Source organism: Coenobita brevimanus, chromosome 89 (genome assembly GCF_032717465.1).
Source record: "Coenobita brevimanus isolate Jiangsu-jjx chromosome 89, ASM3271746v2, whole genome shotgun sequence".
NCBI classification, from domain to species: Eukaryota; Metazoa; Arthropoda; class Malacostraca; order Decapoda; family Coenobitidae; genus Coenobita; species Coenobita brevimanus.
In genome coordinates, this window is record NC_137042.1 from 13,099,431 (window position 1) to 13,124,810 (window position 25,380).

The window sequence follows — 25,380 nt, forward strand, 5'->3', positions numbered from 1 at the left end:
ATTGATATGAAATCATGTTTCCCTTGTTTTTCAGGACCAATTGGATGCATTTTGGCATGGAATCACTTAGATCTCTACAGTAATCTAAGGACATTTCTTTGCACCAAACATTTGTCAGTTCAGTCTTGAGTTTGTCCAGATTGGGTGTCTTCTTCTCTGCCATGATTTTCTTCATCTTTGCCTAGCAGTTTTCTATCGGATTTACATCCGGACTGTTGCCAGGTCAGTTGAGGACCTCAATTCAATTATCCTGAAGCCATTTTGTCATCTTTCTTAACTTGTGACATGGAGATGAATTGTGCATGAAAAAGTCGCACCCATGAATAGCAAAATAGTTTAACAAATGATCTTTCAGAACTTGAATGTACCGGCTACCATTCATCATCAAGTTCTTAGGAAGAAAGCAGAGGCCCACCCTTCCCATTTCACCTGAGAAACACCCCCATACCATTACTGATTTTGGGTGCTTAACAGTCGGCGACAGGTAAGCAGGGTCATATCGACTATGGGAGGCAGGGCGACAGACCTTGGCAGAACACACCTGGAACACTTGAAATGTGCTTTCATCAGAAAACATAACTTTTCTCGACTCATCCAATGTTCAGTGTGCATACTTCTTGGGAAACTGAATGCGCTGCTTCTTCATGCAGTCAGTGAGAAGTGGTTTCTTGGCTGCGGTGTGGCTTGGCAAACCCAGCTCCTACTGCAAACGGTGTTGGATAGTTCGAATTGAGACGTCTTGTAATAGCTGGGGATGCATTCTCTTCAATTCTGCTGCTGTCAGTCGAGGATTCTTGATTACTTCCCTCTTCAGAAGCGTATCTGTACCTCTGGAAGTTGTCCTCTTTTTTTCCAACACCATGCTTGTGCTCTGGTATGACATCAGGTAGCAGGCCATGCACTACAGCAAGAATCTTCATGACAGTTGACTTTGCATGTCCAGTATGTTCACAAATTGTGTTGATAGGGACATTATCCTGCCTCCATGCAATGATAAGGACCCTCTCATCCCTTGAGCATACGTTCCAGGCATGACAACTTGACTCTAGGAAAATAACAGGGCAAACAGTAATGCATATGAAAAAAAGGGAGGTGCAAGCTTGGAGTGATGGGAACACATACTCCCACTCTCGCTTCTGGGCAAGCACTGACGTGCTGGATGTTTCATCACCTCCCACCAACACCAGAGGAATTGCCAGTTACTTCTTGCCCCAAAAATTCATTTGGTAGAGATGGAAACACAAAGCAAAGACAGACAACTGTCCCATAGCAATTCTGTGTGTAGGTCCTGAGTCAGTTTGCAGTGGGTGCAAGTTTAGTCTAAACTAATGTCTTCTGAGGAGTTGCTTTGGCCACTTTTGTGCTCCTGCAACAGCTTCGCTATTGAAATGTGGGTGGGAGGGCGCACAGAGATTAGGTTTAACACATTAGTTTTGTTATACTGTAATGGGTTAAAGGGGTTTACAAGTACAGAAGCCTACTTTTACATTTTAACAGGGTTACTTGTATGTCGTCAAACTGTGTTCAAAATAAGGCTTAAATAAAAACAACAGACTACATCCTGCTGTTTTGCTGCCTCACACTCACCTGGATGAAACGTTACTCTGGATATGACGACACATGTCATAAATATAAAGGATGAGTGCTGGATTGGCGCTCTGGAGGTGACTGGTCACAGTGTCAACATCAATACAATGTGAAGGCTGCATTTTCTTATATTCGTTTCTCCCTAAGTTGACTGCAGCCTGCTCTGATATTAGTTCTGCATCCACAGGTACCATGTAATCAAACTTCTGAACACTGAATCCATGACCCGCAAAGTAGAACACCACTGAAATGACATTATTAAATGCAAATTATAAAACTGTCAAGATATGCTGGTATTTCCCAAACACTGTCACTGTAAGAGATGGTGACTACCAGTGTGATGTGCTGGTGAGTGGAGAGAATTAAAACCAATGAGGGAGTTTAAGTACCTGGGTGCTGTGACAAAGAAGAGCCAAATGCACAAAGAGTAGAGTAGCACAGGTAAGGAAAATGGCTGTACTCCACAAAGGGTAAATGAGGGCCATGTATAGTGTCAGTAACCAAGTGAGGTTCAAGAAAGTAAGTAGTTAGTACAACACACACAAACTTGCCCAAGTGACCACTCTCAGGTTCTCGGGCCCTATGAGGGGCAGCGGGGTTAGCGGTGGTTTGGCTCCCATACTGCCCTCCTCCTCTGCTTTGACAGCCTCTGGGGGTGGACCCACGACGATGATGCCACCACAAGGCGTACAAGCACTCACCAGCATATCAAACTACAGCTACTCACACAACATAATACCCAACATCTGGAAGCTGGGTACTATCATCACTATCCCCAAACCCGACAAAGGCCCCACAATCCCTTCCTCACACTGCCCCATCATACTCCTCTGCACCCCCTCCAATGTCACTGAATAACTAGTATAAGAATTAGTAATACCTCACATCCCCCTAGCCCCATCACATGGTTTTAGGCCATTAAATTCCACAAACACTCTTACAGACCGTACACAATGAGTTTTTGATGGCATCAGTTCAGCTAGGTCACCACACAGAACACTCATAGTCACACCAGACATTAGCAAAGTTTTTGATGCCATTCCCTACCACAGCTTCACAAACAAAATATTCAACACAAACATGCACAGTAACACAAAGAGATGGCTGGCAAACTACTTAGCAGGCAGATGTGCACATGTAACATTTACCAGTCAGTCACTGAACATCAGAAACTTCACAAACAGCATCCCTCAAGGATCCATTTTGTCCCCTACACTCTTTAATCTATACATGAACGGCATACCCACACCCCACACACCACAGATACACATAGCTCCCTATGCAGACGACATAACACTTACATGTACACTCAAAAATGCAAACACAGCTGCACACATCCTCCAACCTCATCCCAACACACCACATGAATGGTTCACAAACAGACTCAATACAGCCCCAGCCAAATCTACAGTGACCCCTCTCACGAACTGGACAGCAGAACAGTCACATTCGACACCTCACCACTGGGCAGCAGAACACAGTCACATTCGACACCTCACCATAAACAACACCCCCCAACACAAAAAAACACCCAAGCATGCATGCACGCATGCATGCACACAAAAGCTTTGGTGTAACATACAATACATCAATGTCATTTAAATATCACAAACATTAAAAATGAATTAACACAAGATTCAACACTCTAAGGTCACTTGTCCATACAACATTTTGACAATGAAGAAACCACCACCATAGTATACAAACAATATATACGTTCAGTGATGAATTATGCAAGCCCTGTTTGGGCTTCTAACCTCACTAAAACACACTACAACACTCTAAAGACCATACAGAATAAGGCCTAAAAATAATCACAGGCTGCACAGCTACTACACCTACAGACCACCTACACCAAGAAACCAAAGTCCTCAAACTCAAGAATCATCTTGACATCAGAGGCACGTAAATTCTTGCCGCAGCCTTCACAAACCCACATCATCCACATCATTACATGGCAGCAAATCCACACACACCAATGAACATCAAAACAACATTCAGCACATGATATCATACACAAGTATTGTCATCTCTCCTCCCTCACTCACCTCAAACCAGCTTCCAGAAGCATATCCATGCTCAGCTCACTCGCCGTTCCATTCAGTCACTCATAGACAACACACAGCGGCATGCACGGCCTCCTGATACCCACCCTTCTGAATCCTACCTCCCTCGTGAGGACAGAGTCCACCTGGCCAGGCTGAGATGTGGGCATCATCCAGCCCTCTTCAGTTATCAGATGATGCTGGATGACTCAGTCGCTGATGCATGTCCAGGATGCAACACAACACCCCATACTATTAAGCACATTATGGAAGACTGCATTGCACACAATCACTTGGACCAACAACACAACATACACTCCTTGAAAGCTCTGTGGGAAAACCCAGTCTCAGTTGTAGCCTTCCTTAGGGACTAGGGGCTGTTCGGCCAGACTGCCTGGGGAACTACTGCTACTACTACTATACACACAACCTCTACAGACTCATTTTGCATGGGAAGTAATGCAACATTTCCAAGACAGATCACAAGAAAAACACACCAAAGATGATAAAGGAAGAACTGTGTATTGCTCAAGATATGGGGAAAGATATGTGGAATGCTATGGTGAATTGAAAGAGGAAGGATCTGAATCTATGAGACATTACATCTTTTTTTCTTCCAATCAGGAACAAGAGAGAAATCAGAAAATAGGTGTACCAAAGTACCATACTAAGGTTGCTGTACTGACTGCTGTGATGGACATTCTTGAAAAGCTGATCAAAAAGTGAAGGGTGGGGTCATCAGTGTACAAGTGCATAGGTCTAGATGTACAGTGCACAAGGTCACTGATGAATTGTCAAGATGAGAGTTCATGAATGGAAAAATCCCAGAGAGACAAAACTACTGATAATTTTAGATGATTAGGGCCAACTATACCAGCAGTGACAGAACAACCCTTGAAAGCTACGATGAAGACCATAGAAAGCAACAGAAACAATAGGTCTTTGAGATGTCTGGCTCAACAGCAAAGATTTACTAAAATCCTGAAAGAAGTATAACCAGGAATATGAATGAATTTATGGTTTTCATTGGAGCATCCTTGATGGAACATACGCCGACAGAAAATTAAATGGCAAAAAACGTCGCAAAATCTTTCTGAAAAGACTACAGTTATATGGAATGAAATTAATGAAACTGTACATTAATTAAAGAATTGAGATTAGGCTCCCATCTTTAGGATGTGCTTAATGAAAAACTTTTCTGTTGACTGTACACTTCAACATACAGCAAGATGCTCTTACAACTCACCATAATCATCTTTTTGCACGAGTTGAGAGAAGTTACGGAGAGCATTTCTGAACTGATCCTCCTTCAGGCTGGTTAATGCCAACACCCTGAATCTCAATTTCTTGAGTTCATCAGCCAGTGCCATCATGTCATTAAATGGTGCCGTGAGTTTCTTTGCTGCACTGTAATCTGAGTTTCCCACCAGCAGAGCCCACTTGTTCCTTGCTGTTACCAGGGAATGGAGATAAGGAGCATGTTTACATTCAGTTTTTACTATTGCACACTTCCTGAGGTACTTTTTGACATGAATATTTGTGTTAACCCTTGTATCTGGTGATGTATGATAGATTTTATTCAAGCAGAATTAAGACAATAATTTACCTTATGGAGAGATATCAGGTTGTGAAGTGATTATTGAGGGCAGTTTCTAACCACATCCTTTGCTATTAAGGGTTTCTCTAAATTTAACCAAACTGTCTTGAAGTAACTAGAGTAAGCTATTAAAATATCATTGGATAGAAGGGTAAACTATGTATGTAGTTTAGAATCTAGGATAAAAAAAAGCTTGGCTTACTCAAAATACAATAATTTCAGGTGCACCTAGACTAACCATTTAGAGCGGTGTTGCATACTGGATCACAAACTGTCTTCAGCTATGAAAAAATAGCTTAAATCAAACATGTATAATAAGTCCTTGTTGTATATAACTTTTTTTTTCATTCTTTTTGTTAAGTACTGTACTTTAATTCCAAGAGAATTAGCCTGTACCTAGTAAAGATTCATTGCAAAAGCTGATTTCTCAGTTTCTCCAATTTACAATACCAACTGCGTATCAAAATATGGTACAGTACAGGTATACCCTGGTTTAACGATGCAATTTGTCAGGTAAAAATCCATCGTTAGGCAGGGAATCATATATCGGGGTAGATTTAACATGGAAAGTAATGGAATGTATTTTTCGGCCTTGGGTTTGCCCCCCCCCATCCAAGTCCAAAACCCACCCAAATAAGCCCAAAAACAAGTTTAAAGCCAATCTAAATGGCCTAACAGCTGAAAAAGAAGCTAACCTAAGCCTAACACTTGTAAATAACTCACTAAAACCAGCAAGTAAAATCCAAAAATCATCAAATGTGTTTGGAAAAAATCATGCTTATTAAACTGTACCCCAAAATGACAATGTTCATCCCACCTATGGCTAAAACACATTAATCTAAGTCTATAAACAGTTTATAAATCAACCTAAACACACAATTTTAGTCTAAAGTATCACCAAAATTGATAAAAAAAAATCAAAACCCACCATTCAACCAGGGTTTGGCCATCACTAGGCGGGGTATGGTGGTAATTCTGTCCCCATCGTTAAGCTGGGGTATCACATCTTGGGGTATAGTATATCGAGGTATACCTGTAGTTTTCATGCTTTGAAATACATCCTCTGCACATGACAAAAAACGCTTGTACTATAATACTGTCTGTCACTGTATATGGTATAGTGGACTGTACTGGGGTAAGTTATTTAACCCACTGAGCCTGGGAATTTCCTTTTTACTTTAATCTTCCCATATCCTGATTTTTCTATTCTGCTTAGAACAGCCAGTAATACCCTTAATAAACTCCTTCAACATGCAAGGCTTCTCATAAGTTGAAAAATTTTCTGGTAGCAGTAAGAATAAACTTAAAAAAAAAAGAAGCATCAGCTGGATTTGAGGGGCTGAACTTAACACTTATGAACCAAAACCAAGGTAAAGCACAGGCAGTCCACATTAAATGTTACTTGTGCTCCAAAATGTCACAACCTTTTCCATAAAACTGCAACTGTAAGCTGGGGGGAGAATGGTAAACCAGCTTTATAGGCAGCAATATAATTTGTATGTAGATTAAAGAGCAAAAATAAATATGAAAATGGGATATATACTGTGAGGATTTACTGTAATGAAAGATTCACACCTTTAAATGTACCATCAATTTAAATACAGTAATTAACTAAATGTGGAATATACAGCACATACTATAATCACAAGACAAGGTACAGTACCTCAAAAAAGTATCCGAACAAATTTGAGGGAAACAAACTGACAACCCAACAATGTGATCTGAAATACGACTGCGGCCTTGTAGCAAGTGTTGGCAGCCCTGAGAACCCAGTTGCCATTGATATATTTATGCTGTTAACACAGGCATTTCCAACAGTTGTGATGCACCACTTATTTTAATACAGTACATGTTTATTATTATTTTAAAAGTGAATGAATGACAACAGCCTGCGTGAACCGCAACTTAAGTTTTCGCAACTATCTACCCTCAAGCAAGGATATTTTTTTGAGGTACTGTACATGAAGATACATATATTACCAGTGTAAGTCTTTTTCCCATACTCCGGTTTCACTTTAACATCAACATCTGGAGTCAAAACCCTGTCTACAGAAGAAGCTGCTTCAAAATGAAACTTCAGCTTCCAATCAAGCCTCTCCATGTTGTCCTCAGTGATCTCATAGGACAACTTGCACTCATATTCATCTTTGTCTGATGAGCTTTGTATAATTATCTCTTTCCCATCACCTGAAACACAAAAAGTTCAATGATACATAATGTTCAATCGTTCTCGCATGATGCACACTGCTTGATTTCAGTACCTGCCAATGCTGAAAGAGGTAACACTATACTCCTTTTACTCTAACTTGGTCTACATTTTCATTCATTGGCAGCTTACTTCATGTAGTTCAATGCCAGACGACAGTGCTGCTTCTCTACATCTTTTCCACTGCATTCCTTCAAAACTAACATCAAATTCTGGCAGGAACGTATTCTTACAACTCAGCATTCTTTGCAATGTATCACTTATAAAGGTTCCAACATGCTTGCAGGTTCCAACATGCTTGCATGCATTGGCCTTGGTCACCTACTGGTGACCCTTCATGCTGCACAATTTCTGGCAGTCTCCCCACTACGTCCTTAGCCCTGAGGTCACACTATGACTTCGTCCTGTTCCCCACCCACCCCGCCTCTTGCAACCCTACCCCCAACACCCTTAATCCTCACTTTCTGCACCCAACTGTCATCCTCCATCCTCTCCACACACCCAAATTATCTCGCCTGCTTGCCTCCTTATCACAACACCAATACATTCAAGACCCACCCTTCCTCACCACTCTTCAATTGCAGTCCTAGCCCCACCAGGCCTCCCATTCAAGGACAGGCTACACATCCATCTAATCACTGTCATTTCTGTATGTTTGAACCTACAAATACCTCCCTCCTTTGCTGCCCACATCTCACTGTTGTACAGCATTACACTTCTAACACATGCCACATAAAAAGATCCCTTAGCACAGAGGGAAAGCCCTTTCAAGCTCAGGGAGACATTAGGTTTTGAAGCTCAGGGAGACATTAGGTCCCTGAACTTCCTCCAGCCACTCCTTACTTTAGCCACTGAGCTAACTCCAGCCTCACCTCCGGCACATAACATGTCCCCCAAATAACAAAACTTCACACACTAAAGAGACTCTCCAGTAAGATTCATCCTTTCACACTGTAGAGTCTCCACTGATTCACTGGCAAAAAACACAACTTACTCATGGCTGACTAAAACTCCATTCTCTCTGGCACACTCTTGCTAACTCGAACTGCAAAACTGAAACTAACTCACTCAGTGGTAAGACAATTTTTAAATACTCTCATTCCCCTACTAATGTAGTCAATACTTGAGCAAAGAACTTACACCTTCTGATGCAACAATGCATATTCTGGATCCTATGAGAGAACTCACATTCTCCCACACAACAACAACACACTTAAATCAACAATATACAATAACAATAATGAAAAGAACTAATTCCTACTGTAAGACAGAATGCAAACAAAACAAATGCTGAAATCTGAATGTTCCTCACATTTCCATATGCAAATATCAGTCTCAAGCTACATGAGAACACTTCATTTCAAGAAGGTTCCCCACATCTCCAGATATAAAACCACCTACAGTAAGCCTACTGGCATAACTATTCCCCACCCACCCCCATCAATCCTCCAATGAAATTAAGGTACATGTTAAAATAATGAATTATTAACACCGGTAATGAATCAACAGAACCTGAGACAAAGTGTTACCTACGTACTTTTTGTACAGTGCTAACATTAATTACATAGTTTCCACTTACTTGTGATGAGTTCATTGTTAAGGAAGCAAGTGAAGGTGACAGGTTGGCAACACTGGACTCGGCAACTGAGGTGCACCCAATCGTTGACATTGTATGAGGCATTAGCAATGGGTTTCCTTAAAATCTGGGGTCTGCTAGTGGATAAAGCACTTCCTAACACCTGAGAATTGAACAACAGATAATACAAATCTAAATCATTATGCTACGTACTAATGATCAAAATGAAATCAATGAGAGCAAAAACCTTAATGATTTACTTCAACATGGACTCTACTGTATTCTATCTATCTATCTACCTGTATTGCCAGACACTTAAATCCTGTAAGGGGTGGACACAAACGAATAGCCTTCATGTCACTCTGTCCCCTGCCATTTCACTGCCTTCCCCCCAGCTCACACACCCCTCGCTCATATACCCCACCATTCCATCCCTCCGTCACATCCTCGGCCTCCCCCTCCCTCTACCCCCCTCCACCTCACTCACATACACTCTCCTTGTTAGTCTCTCACTCTCTATCCTCTCCACACGGCCAAACCATCTCAATGTATTTCTCCTAATACATTCTGTCACATCCACATCAACACCACAATGCTCTTTCACTTCCTCATTTGTCAGTCATCTCTCCCTGTAACTCCACATGCTCCTCAAATAATTCATTTCCACTGCTCTCACTCCTGACTTGTGTCCTTCCAACAAGGTCCAAGTTTCACTTCTATACGTTTGAGTTGGTATCACAATACAGTACGATCATGCAATGACTTTTTTATTTCCATGCTCAATTCACTATTATTTTCTTGTCACTGCTTTCAAAGAACCAGCAACCTTTATTCCTTGTTGTACCCTTTCAAGCACTTCATCCTCCAAACTTCCATCCTTACTCATCACACTACCCAAGTACTTAAATTCACTCACATTTTCCATTTCCTCACCACCCAATCTCACTGTACATTCAGTGACTTCATGCCTCTCGAAGACCATAACTTTACTCTTCCCTACATTCACCTTATTCTGTTTCTTATGCATTCTTCCAAACTCACTCACCAAACCTTGCAGTTGCCCCCCCATCTTCACTTAACAATACAGTATCATCTGCAAACAACAGTACATGAAGTTTCCAAACGCTGTCCTCACTCATTATGGCCGCTCCAACATCCACTGCCTGACCTTGTATCTCTTTTTATAACCCCATCCATATACAGACTGAACAACCATGGAGACATGACACATCCCTGTTTCAATCCAAATTCAGAGAGAAAAATTCACTCAGTCCACAATCTCTCATACATATTCATCACGGCATTCAAAAACTTCCCACTTACTCCATATATTCTTATTATTTTCCACATTCATTGTATATCCACTCTGTCATATGCTTTCTCCAAATCCATGAAGCCTGCATACAGCTTCTTTCCCTTCTCTAGAAACTTTTCCACCAAAGACCTAAGGATGAATATCTGATCTACACAACCTCTTCCCTTCCTAAATCCTCCCTCCTCTTCGCCAACTAATCCCTGTTATTTCCCTAATTCTCTCAATAAGTATCCTACCATATACTTTTCCTATTACACTCATAAGACAATTGTCCCTATGATTACCACACACTTCTTTTCCTCCTTTTCCTTTGTATGGGGGAATAATTATACCTTACTTCCAATCCTCCGGAACTCTACCTTCCTCCCAGGCCAATCTGCAGGTCTTCCATATCCATTCTACTACTATCTCTCCCCCATGCTTCATCATTTCACCACACATGCCATCAATTCCTGGGGCTTTCCCCATCTTCACTGCTTTCACCATTTCCAGTCTACTGAGCTCTTTCTCCCTTCTTGCCTCCCTCATCCCAGCCATTCCCCAGTCACTTATTTTCACATTACTTCCATTCTCTGTGTTTAACAGTTCCTTAAAGTGTTTTCTCCATCTGCTCACTTTTTCTCCCTTCTCCATTAGGAATCTACCATTTTTATCTTTCACTCCCCTACTAACTTCTTAATCACCCTGTCTAACTCTCTTTACTTCCCAAAATTTTTTTCTTACATTCCCTGCACTTTACACTAAAATTCCTTCCAAATTCCTCTTCCTTTCTCTTCATACTTTCTCTTACTAATCTTTTCAACTCTCTCTTCCCTTCCTCTCTACATATAATTCTACCTTTCAACTTTCAACTTCCTCCATGCATCTGCTGCCCAACTACTCACTACTGTATATACTTTCCTCTTTTGTGCCACAATTTGTTTCACCTCTTCATTCCACCATCCTGTTCCTTGCAACCCCTTTTGTCTTCTCTTCATCCCACACACCACCTCCCATGCTGCACAGATTTCTGCTATGAATATCCTGTACTCATCTTCCACCTCCCCAGTCTGCTTCAAATCATATTTACCCAACTGCTCCTCCACATCTCTCATATATTGTCTTTTTTTCCATCCTCTTGCAACCTTTCTACTCTCCTTGTATGGACTGCTTCCTCCTGTCCTTCCCTCCTATTCCTTCATTGCCAGTGAACCTTGACTTTCACCATCACCAAGTGGTGGTCGGCATGTCCACTCCCCCAACCTCTGTATGCTCTTGCATTCATTACGTACCTTCTCATTCTCTCATCCACACACATAATCAATCATTGCCTTCCGTTCATTCAGTTCACCACCCACTCTTCTCATCACTCGCCATGTATACCTGTGGATCACTTTGTGCCTAAAGAGGGTACAGCATTGGCTATCACCAACCCCTTCCCAACACAAATGTCCACCAAAAGCAACCCTTCCCAACACAAATGTCCACCAAAAGCACTATCATTCTCATCCACTTCTGCAGGCACACCCCACTCACCAACTACCCCATCCAGCTTCATATTCCCTACTTTTCCATTCATATCACAAATCAAAAATACTATCTCATTCCTTTCAAACTTTTCCATGCACACTTCCACATATGTCCAGAACTCTGCTTAAGTGATCTTGCTTTGCTGCATACATACACACAATTACCTACATTTGCAATCCTACTTTCAATCTTACCCACACAATCCTTGAACCAACTGATCCATACTCTCTTATATTCTCCTTCTATCTCTTGCACACAATACATACTTCCTCTTTTGCCCTCTCATTCTCACCTGCTCCCTTGCAAATACCCCATCCATGTTCCCACTCTTTCACACTCTTACCTCTCCATTCAGTCCCAGTTAATCCACATAGGTCCACTTTTGCACCCTCAAGCACCAGGACAATCTCTCTCTTTCACCTCATCATTCATACCTCTTACATTGCATGTTGCAATCTGTACCATGTCATCTGTTTGGTCCTTTGGCATCACCTGTTTGTCAGTCCTGATCCGAGGCTTCCTGCTTATATTTTTAGTTTGTTGTTTTCCCGGGAAGGGTCACTAAGCCTCCGCCAACTCACTTGTTGACACACAGGGAACACGTGCTACTTAGTTATAAGGTTACCACTCGGCGTAATAAATGACTTCCTGATTTACAGGAAAACTTTTAGCTCGCCATTCAATGTAGTGCTACCCTGAAATACAGTACCACTACACTAGTGGGTGGATGTAGTGGTAATATTAACATTCAGGCTTCTACTAACTCTCAGCTAAATAAAATAATCTAATGTAAGCTGGAATAAAATACTCGAGTTGTCACAACCATGAATGGGTTAATGGTGACAGCAATAGCACTTAGGATCCTATGACTCACTCAGCTGAATGAAACTGTCTAACATTAGCCAGAACATAATACAGTAGGCCACCCTATCTATCTATCTATCTATATATCTATAGCCGGACGCCCTAATACCACAAAGGGTGGCCACAGACAAAACGCCTCCAAGTCTCTCTATCACCCACCATTTGACTGCCCTCCCCCCAACTCACTTCCCCCTCCCTCATATACGTAGTTTCACAATATGATCTTAACATTTTTGCACGCTTTTTCAATATACAATCCCCATTTTTTGCATATAAGATCACCATCATCCCCTACGAAGAGCATTTTATTTATTTTTTTTATATATGATCGTCAATTTTACTGCTTGTCATATGAGGCAAGTAAAAGGGTTGGGGGAGGGTTATTGCCCCTCCCCGGAAAACAGCTAACTAAATATACATACAAGAAGCCTCACACCAGGACTGACCAAAAGATGACGACCAAGAACCAGACAATGGACATGGTACGGATCGCGACGTAGAATGTAAGGGGTGCGAATGATGAGGTGAAAGAAAGAGAGATTATCCAGGTGCTTGAGGGTGCGAAAGTGGATGTATGTGGAGTAACTGAAACTAAATGGGGAGGAGAGAGTGTGAAAGAATAGGAGTATGGAAGGGGTAAGCACAGGAGTAGGTGAGAATGAGAGGGCAAAAGAAGGATTGTGTATTGTTGTGAGTAAAAGATGGAAGAAGAACATAAGAGAGTATGGATCAGTTAGCTCAAGCATTGTGTGGATAAGATTAAAAGTTGGAATACAAATGTGGGCGATTGTGTACGTGTATGCGCCAACGCAAGATCGTGCAAGCAGAGTGAGAGAAGAGTTCTGGACAAATGTGGAAGTGTGCTTGGAAAAGTTTGGAAGGAATGAGAGAGTGTTTTTGATTGGTGATATAAATGGTGCCAACGGCCATATCACGTTGAGTACACCGCTTCCCGTCCGATCAGCGAAGTTAAGCAACGTTGGGTCTGGTTAGTACTTGGATGGGTGACCGCCTGGGAACACCAGATGCTGTTGGCATCCCTACATGTCGTGGGGTTGGTGGAGGATTAGTGCCCCTCCCTGTAAAACAATTAACTCTAAGCCGTTGGCCACCCTGTTTGAGATTCATGGCGTCTGGCAATGAATGAATGAATATAAATGGTAAAGTTGGAAATGTGAAGGTGGATGGAATAGTTGGTGAGTGGGGTTTCCCTGCTGAGACAGATGAGAATGGCAGTGCATTAGTGGACATTTGTGCCGGGAGGGGGTTGGTGATAGCCAATACCCTCTTCAGGCACAAAATGATCCACAGGTATACATGGCGAGTGATGAGAAGGGTGGGTGGTGAACTGAATGAAAGGAAGGCAATGATTGATTATGTGTGTGTGGATGAAAGGATGCTAAGATGTGTAATGGATGCAAGAGCTTATGAAGGTTGGGGGAGAGGACCTTTTGACCACTACTTGGTGGTGGCCAGAATCAAGATCCAAGTAAGATGGAGAAATAGAAGAAGGGAAGGACGGGAGGAAGGAGTAGTTGCAAGGAGAGTGGAAAGGTTACAAGAGGATGAGAAAAAGGCAGAATATAAGAGAGAAGTGGAGGAACAACTGGGTAAATATGAATTGGAGCAGATGGGGGACGTGGAAGGTGTGTGCATGATATTCACAGAAGAAATGCGTGCAGCATGTGATGTGGTGTGTGCGGTGAATAGAAGACAGAAGGGGGTGCAAGGAACAGCATGGTGGAATGAAGAGGTGAGACAGGCTGTGGCACAAAAGAAGAAAGCATACAATGAATGGATGAGAAACAGAGGCATGGAAGAAGTTGAGAGGCGGAAGAGAGGGTTATATGCAGAAAGGAAGAGAGAGGTGAAAAGACTAGTAAGAGAGAGTAGGAAGAGAGTGGATGAAGAATTTGGAAGGAATTTGAGTGTAAAGTGGAGGGACTGTAAGAAAATGATCTGGAAAGAGGTGAAGAGAGTAAGACAGGGTGGCAGTGAAGTTAGTAGGGGAGTGAAAGATAAAAATGGAAGATTACTAGTGGAGAAGGGAGAAAAAGTGAGCAGATGGAGAGAACACTTTAAAGATTTGTTGAACATAAAGAATGGAAGTAACGAGAGTATAAGTGGCTGGGGAATGGCTGGGAGAAGGAGGGGGGTGAGATGACAAGAAGAAATCAGTAGGATAGAAGTTGTGGAAGCAATGAAGAAAGTCAAACTGGGGGAAGCCCCAGGAATTGATGGAGTGTGTAGTGAAATGCTGAAGCATGGGGGAGAGATAGTAGTAGAATGGATGTGAGAGATGTGCAGATTGGCCTGGGAGGTAGGTAGAGTCCCGGAGGATTGGAAGTCAGGTATAATTATTCCCTTGTACAAAGGAAAAGGAGAAAAAGAAGTATGTGGTAATCATAGGGGCATTTGTCTCCTTAGTGTAACAGGAAAAGTGTATGGTAGGATACTTATTGACTGAGTTAGGGAAATAACAGAGGAATTAGTTGGAGAAGAACAGGGAGGCTTTAGGAAGGGAAGAGGTTGTGTAGATCTGATATTCATTCTTAGATCTTTAGTGGAAAAGTTTCTAGAGAAGGGAAAGAAGTTGTATTCTGCCCTCATGGAACTGGAGAAAGCATATGACGGTGGATAGACAAGGATTGTGGAAAGTATTAAGAATATATGGAGTACACGGGAAGTTGTTGAATGCTGTCAAGAGTATGTATCATGGTGCTAAGGCTTCAGTGTGTGTGGATGGTAAACTGAGTGAATTTTTCTCTTTGAAGGTTGGGTTGAAAAAGGGATGTGTCATGTCACCATGGTTGTTCAATCTGTACATGGACGGGGTAATAAAAGAGGTACAAGGTAGGGCAGTGGATGTTGGAGTGGCCCTAATGAGAGAGGGTAGTGTTTGAAAGCTCCCTGTAGTGTTCTTTGCAGATGATACTGTGTTGTTAAGTGAAGACGAAGGGGAGCTGCAAGGCTTGGTGGATGAGTTTGGAAGGGTGTGTAAGAAACAGAATCTGAAGGTGAATGCAGGGAAGAGTAAAGTGATGGTCTTTGAGAGAGGTGAAGTCAGTGAATGTAAAGTGAGGTTGGATGGTGAGGAAATGGAAAATGTGAGTATGTTTGAGTACTTGGGGAGTGTGATGAGTAAGGATGAAAATTTGGAGGGTGAAGTACTTGAAAGGGTACAACAAGGAAGAAAGGTTGCTGGTTCCTCGAAAGCAATGATAAGAACAGGGAAGTGAGCATGGAAGTGAAAAAGTTACTACATGACAGTAGGGTATTGTGATACCAACTCTAACGTATGGAAGTGAAGCTTGGACGTTGTTGAAAGGACACAAGTCAAGAGTGACAGCAGTGGAAATGAATTATTTAAGAGGAGCCTGTGGAGTCACATGGAGAGACAGGCTGACAAATGAAGATATAAAGGAGCAGTGTGGTGTGGATGTGGATGTGACAGGAAGCATTAGGAGGAACACACTGAGGTGGTTTGGCCATGTGGAGAGGATGGAGGGTGAGAGACTGACGAGGAGAGTGTATGTGAGTGAGGTGGAGAGGGGGAGAGGGAGGGGGAGGCTGAGGATGAGATGGAGGGATGGAATGGAGAGGTATATGATAGGGGGGTGTGAGTTGGAAGCAGGGCAGTAAAATGGCGCAGGATAGGGAGACGTGGAGGCGATTTGTTTGTGGCCACCCCGTACGGGATTAATGCGTCTGGCAATAGATAGACAGACAGATATTACTTAATCAATTGCTACAATCCCAACATTCAATATATGATTAATCAATATCTGATCAGTCTTCCACGAACATAACGTGACCATATAATGGGGTTGACCTGTATCACAACTGTCCCAGCCACGAAAAGGTTAAGTTGCTGTAGTGTCCCCTGGTCCATCCACATGAACAATGGTCCTTATTCTCATCAGTTAAGGAACCTCATTAGCACCCCTTCCTTAGCAATTTATATTTGGATAAAGCAATTTAATATAAATTTGTATATTATGCAAACTGTGGTAGTATTTGAATATTTAAATGGCAGAGGACAGTAAGGAGTATATAATAAGAAAAATATATCATGTAAGAAGAGGTGTTAGGAAGCGTCATTAACTGACAAAAATAAAGTGCAAACATTACTGTCTCCACACCAAGCATACTGTATTGTTTATAAAAACTCCAACATGCTTGCATGTGTCTGCCTTGGTCATCTAATGGCGGCTCTCCACGCTGCTCAATAAAATACATATCATACCTCTGCATTACATTTGGAGTGACTGGCTAAAAAAGTATGGGTGAATACAGTACATCCTCATTACAGTAGGCAATATTTTTTTTATGTGCATTGCTATGTCAGTCGACATAAAAAAAAAATAAATAAATAAAATTCCAGTTAAAGTTCCACAGTAACCTATAAAGCTAATTTGTCTGCTTACCACAGTGAACAATACCAGCTAAACGGAACAAGTTGTAATACTCTGGAACATCTCCCTCATGTATAAGGAAGACTGCCTGTCTCTGAAGTCAAAGACCAATTAACTTTATCTGCTGTTCATTTGGATCTTAACATGCAAGGCAAAAGCCAGTGAACTGTACATGCTGCTCATCTGGATCTTCTATCTATCTATCTATCTATTGCCAGACGCCTCAATCCCGTTTGGGGTGGCCACAAACAAATCGCCTCCAAGTCGCTCTGTCCCTCGCCATTTCACTGCCCTGTTCCCAACTCACACCCCCCTCTCTCATATACCTCTCCACCCCATCCCTCCATCTCATCCTCGGCGTCCCCCTCCCTCTTCCCCCCTCCACCTCACTCACATACACTCTCTTCGTCAGTCTTTCACCCTCCATCCCCTCCACATGGCCAAACCACCTCAGTGTGTTCCTCATAACGCTTCCTATCACATCCACATCAACACCACAACGCTCCTTTATATCTTCATTCGTCAGCCTGTCTCTCCATGTGACTCCACAGGCTCCTCTTAAATAACTCATTTCCACTGCTCTCACTCTTGACTTGTGTCCTTCCAACAATGTCCAAGCTTCACTTCCGTACGTTAGAGTTGGTATCACAATACTGTCATGTAGTAACTTTTTCACTTCCATGCTCACTTCCCTGTTTCTTATCACTGCTTTCAAGGAACCAGCAACCTTTCTTCCCTGCTGTACCCTTTCAAGCACTTCACCCTCCAAACCTCCATCCTTACTCATCACACTACCCAAATACTTAAACGTACTCACATTTTCCAATTCCTCACCATCCAACCTCGCTGTACATTCACTAACTTCACCTCTCTCAAAGACCATCACTTTACTCTTCCCTACATTCACCTTTAGGTTCCGTTTCTTACACACTCTCCCAAACTCATCCACCAAGCCTTGCAGCTCCCTTCGTCTTCACTCAACAACACAGTATCATCTGCAAACAACAGTACAGGGAGTTTCCAAACACTATCCTCTCTCACCAGGGCCACTCCAACATCCACTACCCTACCTTGTACCTCTTTTATTACCCCATCCATGTACAGATTGAACAACCATGGAGACATGACACATCCCTGTTTCAACCCAACTTTCAAAGAGAAAAATTCACTTAGTTCACCATCCACACGCACTGCAGCCTTCGCACCATCGTACATACTCTTCACAGCATTCAACAACTTCCATCTACTCCATATATTCTTAACACTTTCCACAATCCTTGTCTATCCACCCTGTCATATGCTTTCTCCAAATCCATGAAAGCCGCATACAACTTCTTTCCCTTCTCTAGAAACTTTTCCACTAAAGATCTAAGAATGAATATCTGATCTACACAACCTCTTTCCTTCCTAAAGCCTCCCTGTTCTTCTCCAACTAATTTCTCTGTTCTTTCTCTAACTCTGTCTATAAGTATCCTACCATACACTTTTCCTATTATACAAAGAAGACAAATGCCCCTATGATTAACACACACTTCTTTTTCCCCTTTTCCTTTGTACAAGGGAATAATTATACCTGACTTCCAATCCTCCGGGACTCTACCTTCCTCCCAGGCCAATCTGCACATCTTCCACATCCATTCTACTACTATCTCTCCCCCATGCTTCAGCATTTCACTACACACTCCATCAATTCCTGGGGCTTTCCCCGATTTAACTTTCTTCACTGCGTCCACAACTTCTATCCTACTGATTTCTTCCTGTCTTCTCACCTCCCTCCTTCTCCCAGCCATTCCCCAGCCACTTATACTCGCATTACTTCCATCCTCTACGTTCAACAGTTCCTTAAAGTGTTCTCTCCATCTGCTCACTTTTTCTCCTTTCTCCACTAGTAATCTACCATTTTTATCTTTCACTCCCCTGCTAACTTCACTTCCACCATGTATTACTCTTTTCACTTCTCTCCAGAACATTTTCTTACAGTCCCTCCACTTTACACTCAAATTCCTTCCAAATTCCTCATCCACTCTCTTCTTATTCTCTCTTACTAATCTTTTCACCTCTCTCTTCCTTTCCACATATAACTCTCTCTTCCGCCTCTCAACTTCTTCCACGCCCCTATTTCTCATCCATTCATTGTATGCTTTCATCTTTTGTGCCACAGCTTGTTTCACCTCTTCAGTCCACCACGCTGTTCCTTGCACCCCCCTCCGTCTTCTCTTCCTTCCACACACCACATCACATGCTGCACATATTTCTTCTGTAAATATCTTACACACACCTTCCACGTCTCCCATCTGCTCCAATTCATATTTGCCCAATCGTTCCTCCACTTCTCTCTTATACTCTGCCTTTTTCTCATCCTCTTGTAACCTTTCCACTCTCCTTGCAACTACTCCTTCCTCTTGTCTTTCCCTTCTTCTATTCTTCCATCTTACTTGCATCCTAATTCTGGCCACCACCAAGTAGTGGTAAGAAAGTCCACTCCCCCAACCTCTATACACTCTTGCATCCTTTACACATCTTCGCATCCTTTCATCCACACACACATAATCAATCATTGCCTTCCTTTCATTCAGTTCACCACCCACCCTTCTCATCACTCGCCATGTATACCTGTGGATCATTTTATGCCTGAAGAGGGTATTGGCTATCATCAACCCCCTCCCAGCACAAATGTCCACTAACGCACTCCCATTCTCATCTATCTCGGCAGGCACACCCCACTCACCAACTATTCCATCCATCTTCACATTACCAACTTTACCATTCATATCACCAATCAAAAACACTCTCTCATTCCTTCCAAACTTTTCCATGCACACTTCCACATTTGTCCAGAACTCTTCTCTCACTCTTCTAGCACAATCTTGCGTTGGCGCATACACACACACAATCGCCCACATTTGTATTCCAACTTTCAACTTTACCCACACAATCCTTGACCCAACTGATCCATACTGTCTTATGCTCTTCTTCCATCTTTTACTCACAACTATACACACTCCTTCCTTTGCCCTCTCATTCTCATCTACTCCTGCACATATACCCCATCCATACTCCCATTCTCTCACACTTTCTCCTCTCCATTTTGTTTCAGTTATTCCACATACATCCACTTTCGCACCCTCAAGCACCTGGACAATCTCTCTCTCTTTCACCTCATCATTCGCTCCTCTTACATTCCATGTACTCATTACCAAGTCCTTTGTCCGGTCCTGGGTCGTCATCGTTTGGTCAGTCCTTGTCCGAGGCTTCTTGTTTGTTTTTTTAGTTAGTTGTTTTCCGGGGAGGGGCACTAACCCTCTTAAACCACAATAACATTAACAACTTGAGTTTCAGGGTCTTGACTCAGGATGAACAATGAAGAGAAATGAAGTGTCAAGAAATGAACTCACTGTAACACTTGCTTTCCTGGTGGAGCAACTGCCTTCATCATTTTGAACTTCACAGTGATACTGTCCTGCTACCAGTGAGTCCACATGAGATATCTGCAATAAGTATTTAGAAATATTTAATACTGTCATGGTGTATTTCATCATCATCATCATCATAATCATCATCCGGACCTCCTTTCCCACCCTAGGGCAAGGTGAGGCGGAGCAATGTCCAGACAGCCCAAATCTGTCCAGTCCAATGGGCCATGCTTCCATTCACTCATCATTCAAGCCTCCGGAATCCTGGCTCTATCGGATACGCCAAAAACATTCACCACATTCTGTAGCTTCACATAATCGTATCCTATAGAGTCAATCCAGATGCTGCCATGTTAAAAAGGGGGGCCAAAATCTCTGATCATGCACTTCTCCTCACAACATTCATCCAGCCAGCTTGATCTCCTGTCAGTTCCCTAGCCTCACCAACTTCCAAACCTCTCTTCCTTACACATTCATCCACCAATCTCTCCACCTTCTCCTTGGCTTACCTTGCCTCCTCCCTCCTTCAAATTTGCTCAGACATACCTTCTTCACCACTCTATTGTTATCCATTCTCTCCACATGACCATACCACCTCAGTACACTTTCTTTGATTCTGATGTCCACAGACCTCCTCACTCCACATCTTTCATGAATCACATTATTTAGTGTCCTATCCACCCTCTGTACTCTACAAACATTACTCAGCAGTCCCATCTCCACTGCTCTTACTCTTGATTTTTCATTTTCATGCCACACCATAGTCTCACATCCATATGTTAAAGTTGGCACTAACATTCCTTCATGTATGCCTCGTGCAGTTGCAACACTCAAGCCTCTGTTTCTTATCGAGGCCTTCATTGCACCAGCTACTTTTCTTCCTTGTATCACTCTACTTTCCACTTCTTTTGCACAGTTTCCTCTCTTTTCTATCACTGTACCCAGGTATTTGAACTCACTCACCGATTCCAGTCTCTCTCCATTCACTGTTACATCGCACTGGGAGTCATCTCTCTCAGTAACCATCACTTTACTCTTTTCTATATTTACTCTCAAGGCACGACGCTTACAGACATCAGCAAAACTCTACAATAGCCCACTAAGTTCTTGTCCGGTACTTGCAAGCAGTACTGAATCATCAGCATACAACAAATCTGAGATATTCCATCCATCACCATTCATTACCAACGCCATCCCTCTCTCCATTACTCGCATATTTCACTATGCACCCAAAAAAATAATAATAAAAAATAAATAAAAAAATCATCTCCAATCAAAAAGGACTGCAGAGTTTTCCTCATATTACTCACCAGCAGCTCCATTGTTATGCTGTGTTAGTCCTTTTGTCAGTGTTTGTTATACACTTTTCACCTTTGCTTAGCCCTGAGTTTTATTTTTCCTTGACCCATATTTTCATCATTCTGCAGCTTATACCATGTTGCTCAACTGCAGAAAAGATAATACTATGGTTCTACATCCCTTCCATAGCACTTCTTCATGACTAGCACCATTTTCTAAAGTTATTCTGTTCTTACAACTCAGCATTCAAGATGGAGAGATGGCAAATTTGGGACAATTGAAAATGAAAAAAGCATAGTACACACGGCTCAATCATCTCCACAAAGAAAGAATGAAGGCCAAAATTAAGCTTGACACATTTCTCCTAAGCAGAACAAAATTATCTCAGGGTAGCAAAGATATAATTCTAAAGATACTGTGCTGAAGGGGCTAGTGGAAACTGTTTCTAAACCATTCAGTCCAAATGTTTTAAGCTATCTATCTATCTATAGCCAGATGTCCTAATTCCATAAGGAGTGGTAGCAACCAAATATCCTTGTTCATCCTGTTTTCTGCCATTTGGTTCTTAACTAAATACAGTGCAATTATCTGGCATTAGGTATGAGAAACTGAAAAGAAGCTCATACTCACCTATCTATGCTGGCTACATACAAATCAGGAAAGGAGATCAAGTGAGAATGGTGTATGTGAAAGTTTTTCTAACAGTACAGAACTAATATGTGATACTAAAACTACGGTACTGTACAGCACTTACAAAAAGTAAAAGCTTGTTAACAATCCCATGCCAGCATTGTATCCTACCTTCCATACTTCTCATTCCTTCCTGAACATCAAAGAACATCTTTCCTTCTCATACCCTTTTGTTGTATGCTTCACATTACAATCACATAAAATATACTTCATGAAACACCTTCTATCTCGACAGCTGCAGTGAAAAGGCTGTTTAACTTTTGACCATGACAGTACCTGTGAAAAGACTTTCCTACAACTGAGGTAACATCATGTTTTAACATCAGCAAACTACACAGTCAAAGACATACGAATAATGACCGAAACGCTTATTTCATGCTGTAATCCACTTTTTTCATTCAAATCTTTCTTAAGTTCTGTAGTACCTAATGCTGCATTAAACTAAAGACATACCACAAAAAATATCAATTAACACTTACTCTCAGTTTTGGTTCTATGGTGGACAAGTACCTTGCATTCCCTTTGTACCACACATAGTCTTCTGGTTTGGGGTAAGCCTCGACTTCAAAGGTCAGCTCCAACTGTTCAGAAAAGACAATACTGTATTTGTGTAGCAGAGTACTCTATTATACAGAGAGATGGTGTTTCTCTCACAATACAAAAAAAGAAAAGTTAACCTATAACACTCTATTCCACTGCGCAACATGAAAAATTATTAAATTAAAGCTTGTCCAAATAAAATACTGGCCATCCTATTTTATAATTTTGATTAGCTCATTCTCTTCCGAATAAAGACAAATTTAAACCACTTTTAACTCTCTTTATCTTTGGTTTGATGACTCAAAGCAGTTCTATCTATCTATCTATCTATCTATTGCCAGAGGCCTTAATCCCTCACGGGGTGGCCACAAACAAAACGCCTCCATGTCGTCCTGTCCCCCACCATTTCACTGCCCTGCTCCCAACTCACGCCCCCCTCTCTCATATACCTCTCCACTCCATCCCTCCACCTCATCCTTGGCCTCCCCCTCCCTCTCCCCCCCCTCCACCTCACTCACATACACTTCTCGTCAGTCTCTCACCCTCCATCCTCTCCACATGGCCAAACCACCACAGTGTGTTCCTCCTAATGCTTCCTATCACATCCACATCCACACCACACCACTCCTTTATATCCTCATTTGTCAGCCTGTCTCTCCGTGACTCCACAGGCTCCTCTTAAATAACTCATTTCCACTGCTGTCACAGTTGACTTCTGTCCTTCCAACAATGTCCAAGCTTCACTTCCATACGGTAGATTTGGTATCAAAATACTGTCATGTAGTAACCGCCCTGGGGGTAGGGGGGGTTTCAAGAATACTCCCCCAGTATCCCTGCTTGTCGTACGAGGCGTCTAAAAGGGTTGGTGGTGGGTTAGTGCCCCACCCCGTAAAAAGAACTAACTAAAAAAGCGAATAAAGCGCCTCGGACCCGGACGGACCATACGTTGACGACTAAGGAACAGACAAAGGACATTCTTAGGGTGGGAACATGGAATGTGAGAGGAGTGAATGATGAAGTGAAAGAGAGAGAGATTTTTCAGGTGCTTGAGGATGCAAAAGTGGATATATGTGGATTGACTGAAACTAAATGGAAAGGTGAAAGGGTGAGAGAATGGGAATATGGTTTACGTATATGTGCGGGAGTCAATGAAAATGAGACGGCAAGAGAGGGAGTATGTCTGATAATAAGCAAGAAGTGGAAGGAGAATATAAGAGAGTATGGAACAGTGGGTGCAAGGATTGTATGGGTGAGGATGAAAGTAGGTATACAAGCGTGGGCGATTGTATGTGTGTATGCCCCGACAGAGGATCGAGTGGCAAGAGTGAAAGATGAGTTTTGGGCGAGTGTAGAAGCATGTATGGACAAGTTTGAGAGGAGCGAGAGAGTGCTGTTGATTGGAGACATGAATGGCAAAGTTGGGAATGTACGAGTGAATGGAGTGGTTGGTCAGTGGGGTGTGCCAGCTGACATAGATGGGAATGGAAGTGCTTTGGTGGACATCTGTGCTTGTAAGGGGTTGGCAATAGCCAACACCTACTTTTGGCATAAGATGATCTACCGGTATACATGGAGAGTAATGAGGAGGATGGATGGTGACCTTGTTGAACGAAAGGCAATGATAGACTACGTGTGTGTGGATGAGCGAATGAGAAGACAAGTGTTGGATGCAAGAGTGTGGAGAGGGTGGGGGAATGGAGTCTCAGACCATCACTTAGTGATGGCCAAGGTAGAGCTGCAAAGAAAGTGGTTGAGGAGACGAAGGGGAAGACAGGAGGAAGCAACTCCTGTGAGAAGAGTGGAGAAATTGCAAGATGGTGAGAAAATGACAGAGTATAAGAGCATAGTGGAAGAAAGATTGGGAAGGTATGAGTTAGAGCAGATGGAAGGGGTGGAAGACGTATGTAAGATATTCACGGAAGAGATAGGCGCAGCGTGTGAGGCAGTTTGTGGAGTGAGGAGGAGATGCAAGGGTGTGCAAGGGACAGCATGGTGGAATGATGAGGTGAAACGAGCTGTGGAACAAAAGAAGAAGGCATATAGTGAATGGTTAGCGAGTAGAGGTAGGGGAGAAGATGAGGGAGAGAAGAGAGAGGTATATGTGTGCAGGAGAAGGGAGGTTAAGAGACTGGTGAAGGAGAGTAAAAAGAAAGTGGATGAAGAGTTTGGGAGGAACCTGAGTGTGAAATGGAGGGAAAGTAAGAAATTGTTTTGGAAGGAGGTAAAGAAAGTAAGGCAGTGTGAAAGGGGAAATAGTAGGGGAGTGAAAGATAGGAATAATAGATTGTTGGTGGAGAAGAGAGAGAAACTGAGGAGATGGAAGG

General features: G+C 42.4%; 1 protein-coding gene and 1 non-coding gene across 2 annotated transcripts in view; one reads left to right on the plus strand and one right to left on the minus strand.

Annotated features, from left to right (window-relative positions):
• Nucleotides 1-25,380, minus strand: part of LOC145411395 (mucosa-associated lymphoid tissue lymphoma translocation protein 1-like) — a 46,788-nt gene that overhangs the window by 9,879 nt on the left and 11,529 nt on the right. The window contains exons 5-10 of the mRNA XM_080281435.1: nucleotides 22,996-23,097; nucleotides 20,510-20,602; nucleotides 9,015-9,174; nucleotides 7,210-7,416; nucleotides 4,879-5,082; nucleotides 1,588-1,831 (exon numbers count right to left, since the gene is read on the minus strand). Of these exons, the coding sequence (XP_080137561.1) occupies nucleotides 1,588-1,831; nucleotides 4,879-5,082; nucleotides 7,210-7,416; nucleotides 9,015-9,174; nucleotides 20,510-20,602; nucleotides 22,996-23,097 (1,010 nt within the window). The remainder of the gene's footprint in view (nucleotides 1-1,587; nucleotides 1,832-4,878; nucleotides 5,083-7,209; nucleotides 7,417-9,014; nucleotides 9,175-20,509; nucleotides 20,603-22,995; nucleotides 23,098-25,380) is intronic.
• Nucleotides 13,618-13,736, plus strand: LOC145411479 (5S ribosomal RNA). The gene has a single exon (XR_013899420.1). It is a non-coding gene; the product is annotated as a 5S ribosomal RNA (ribosomal RNA).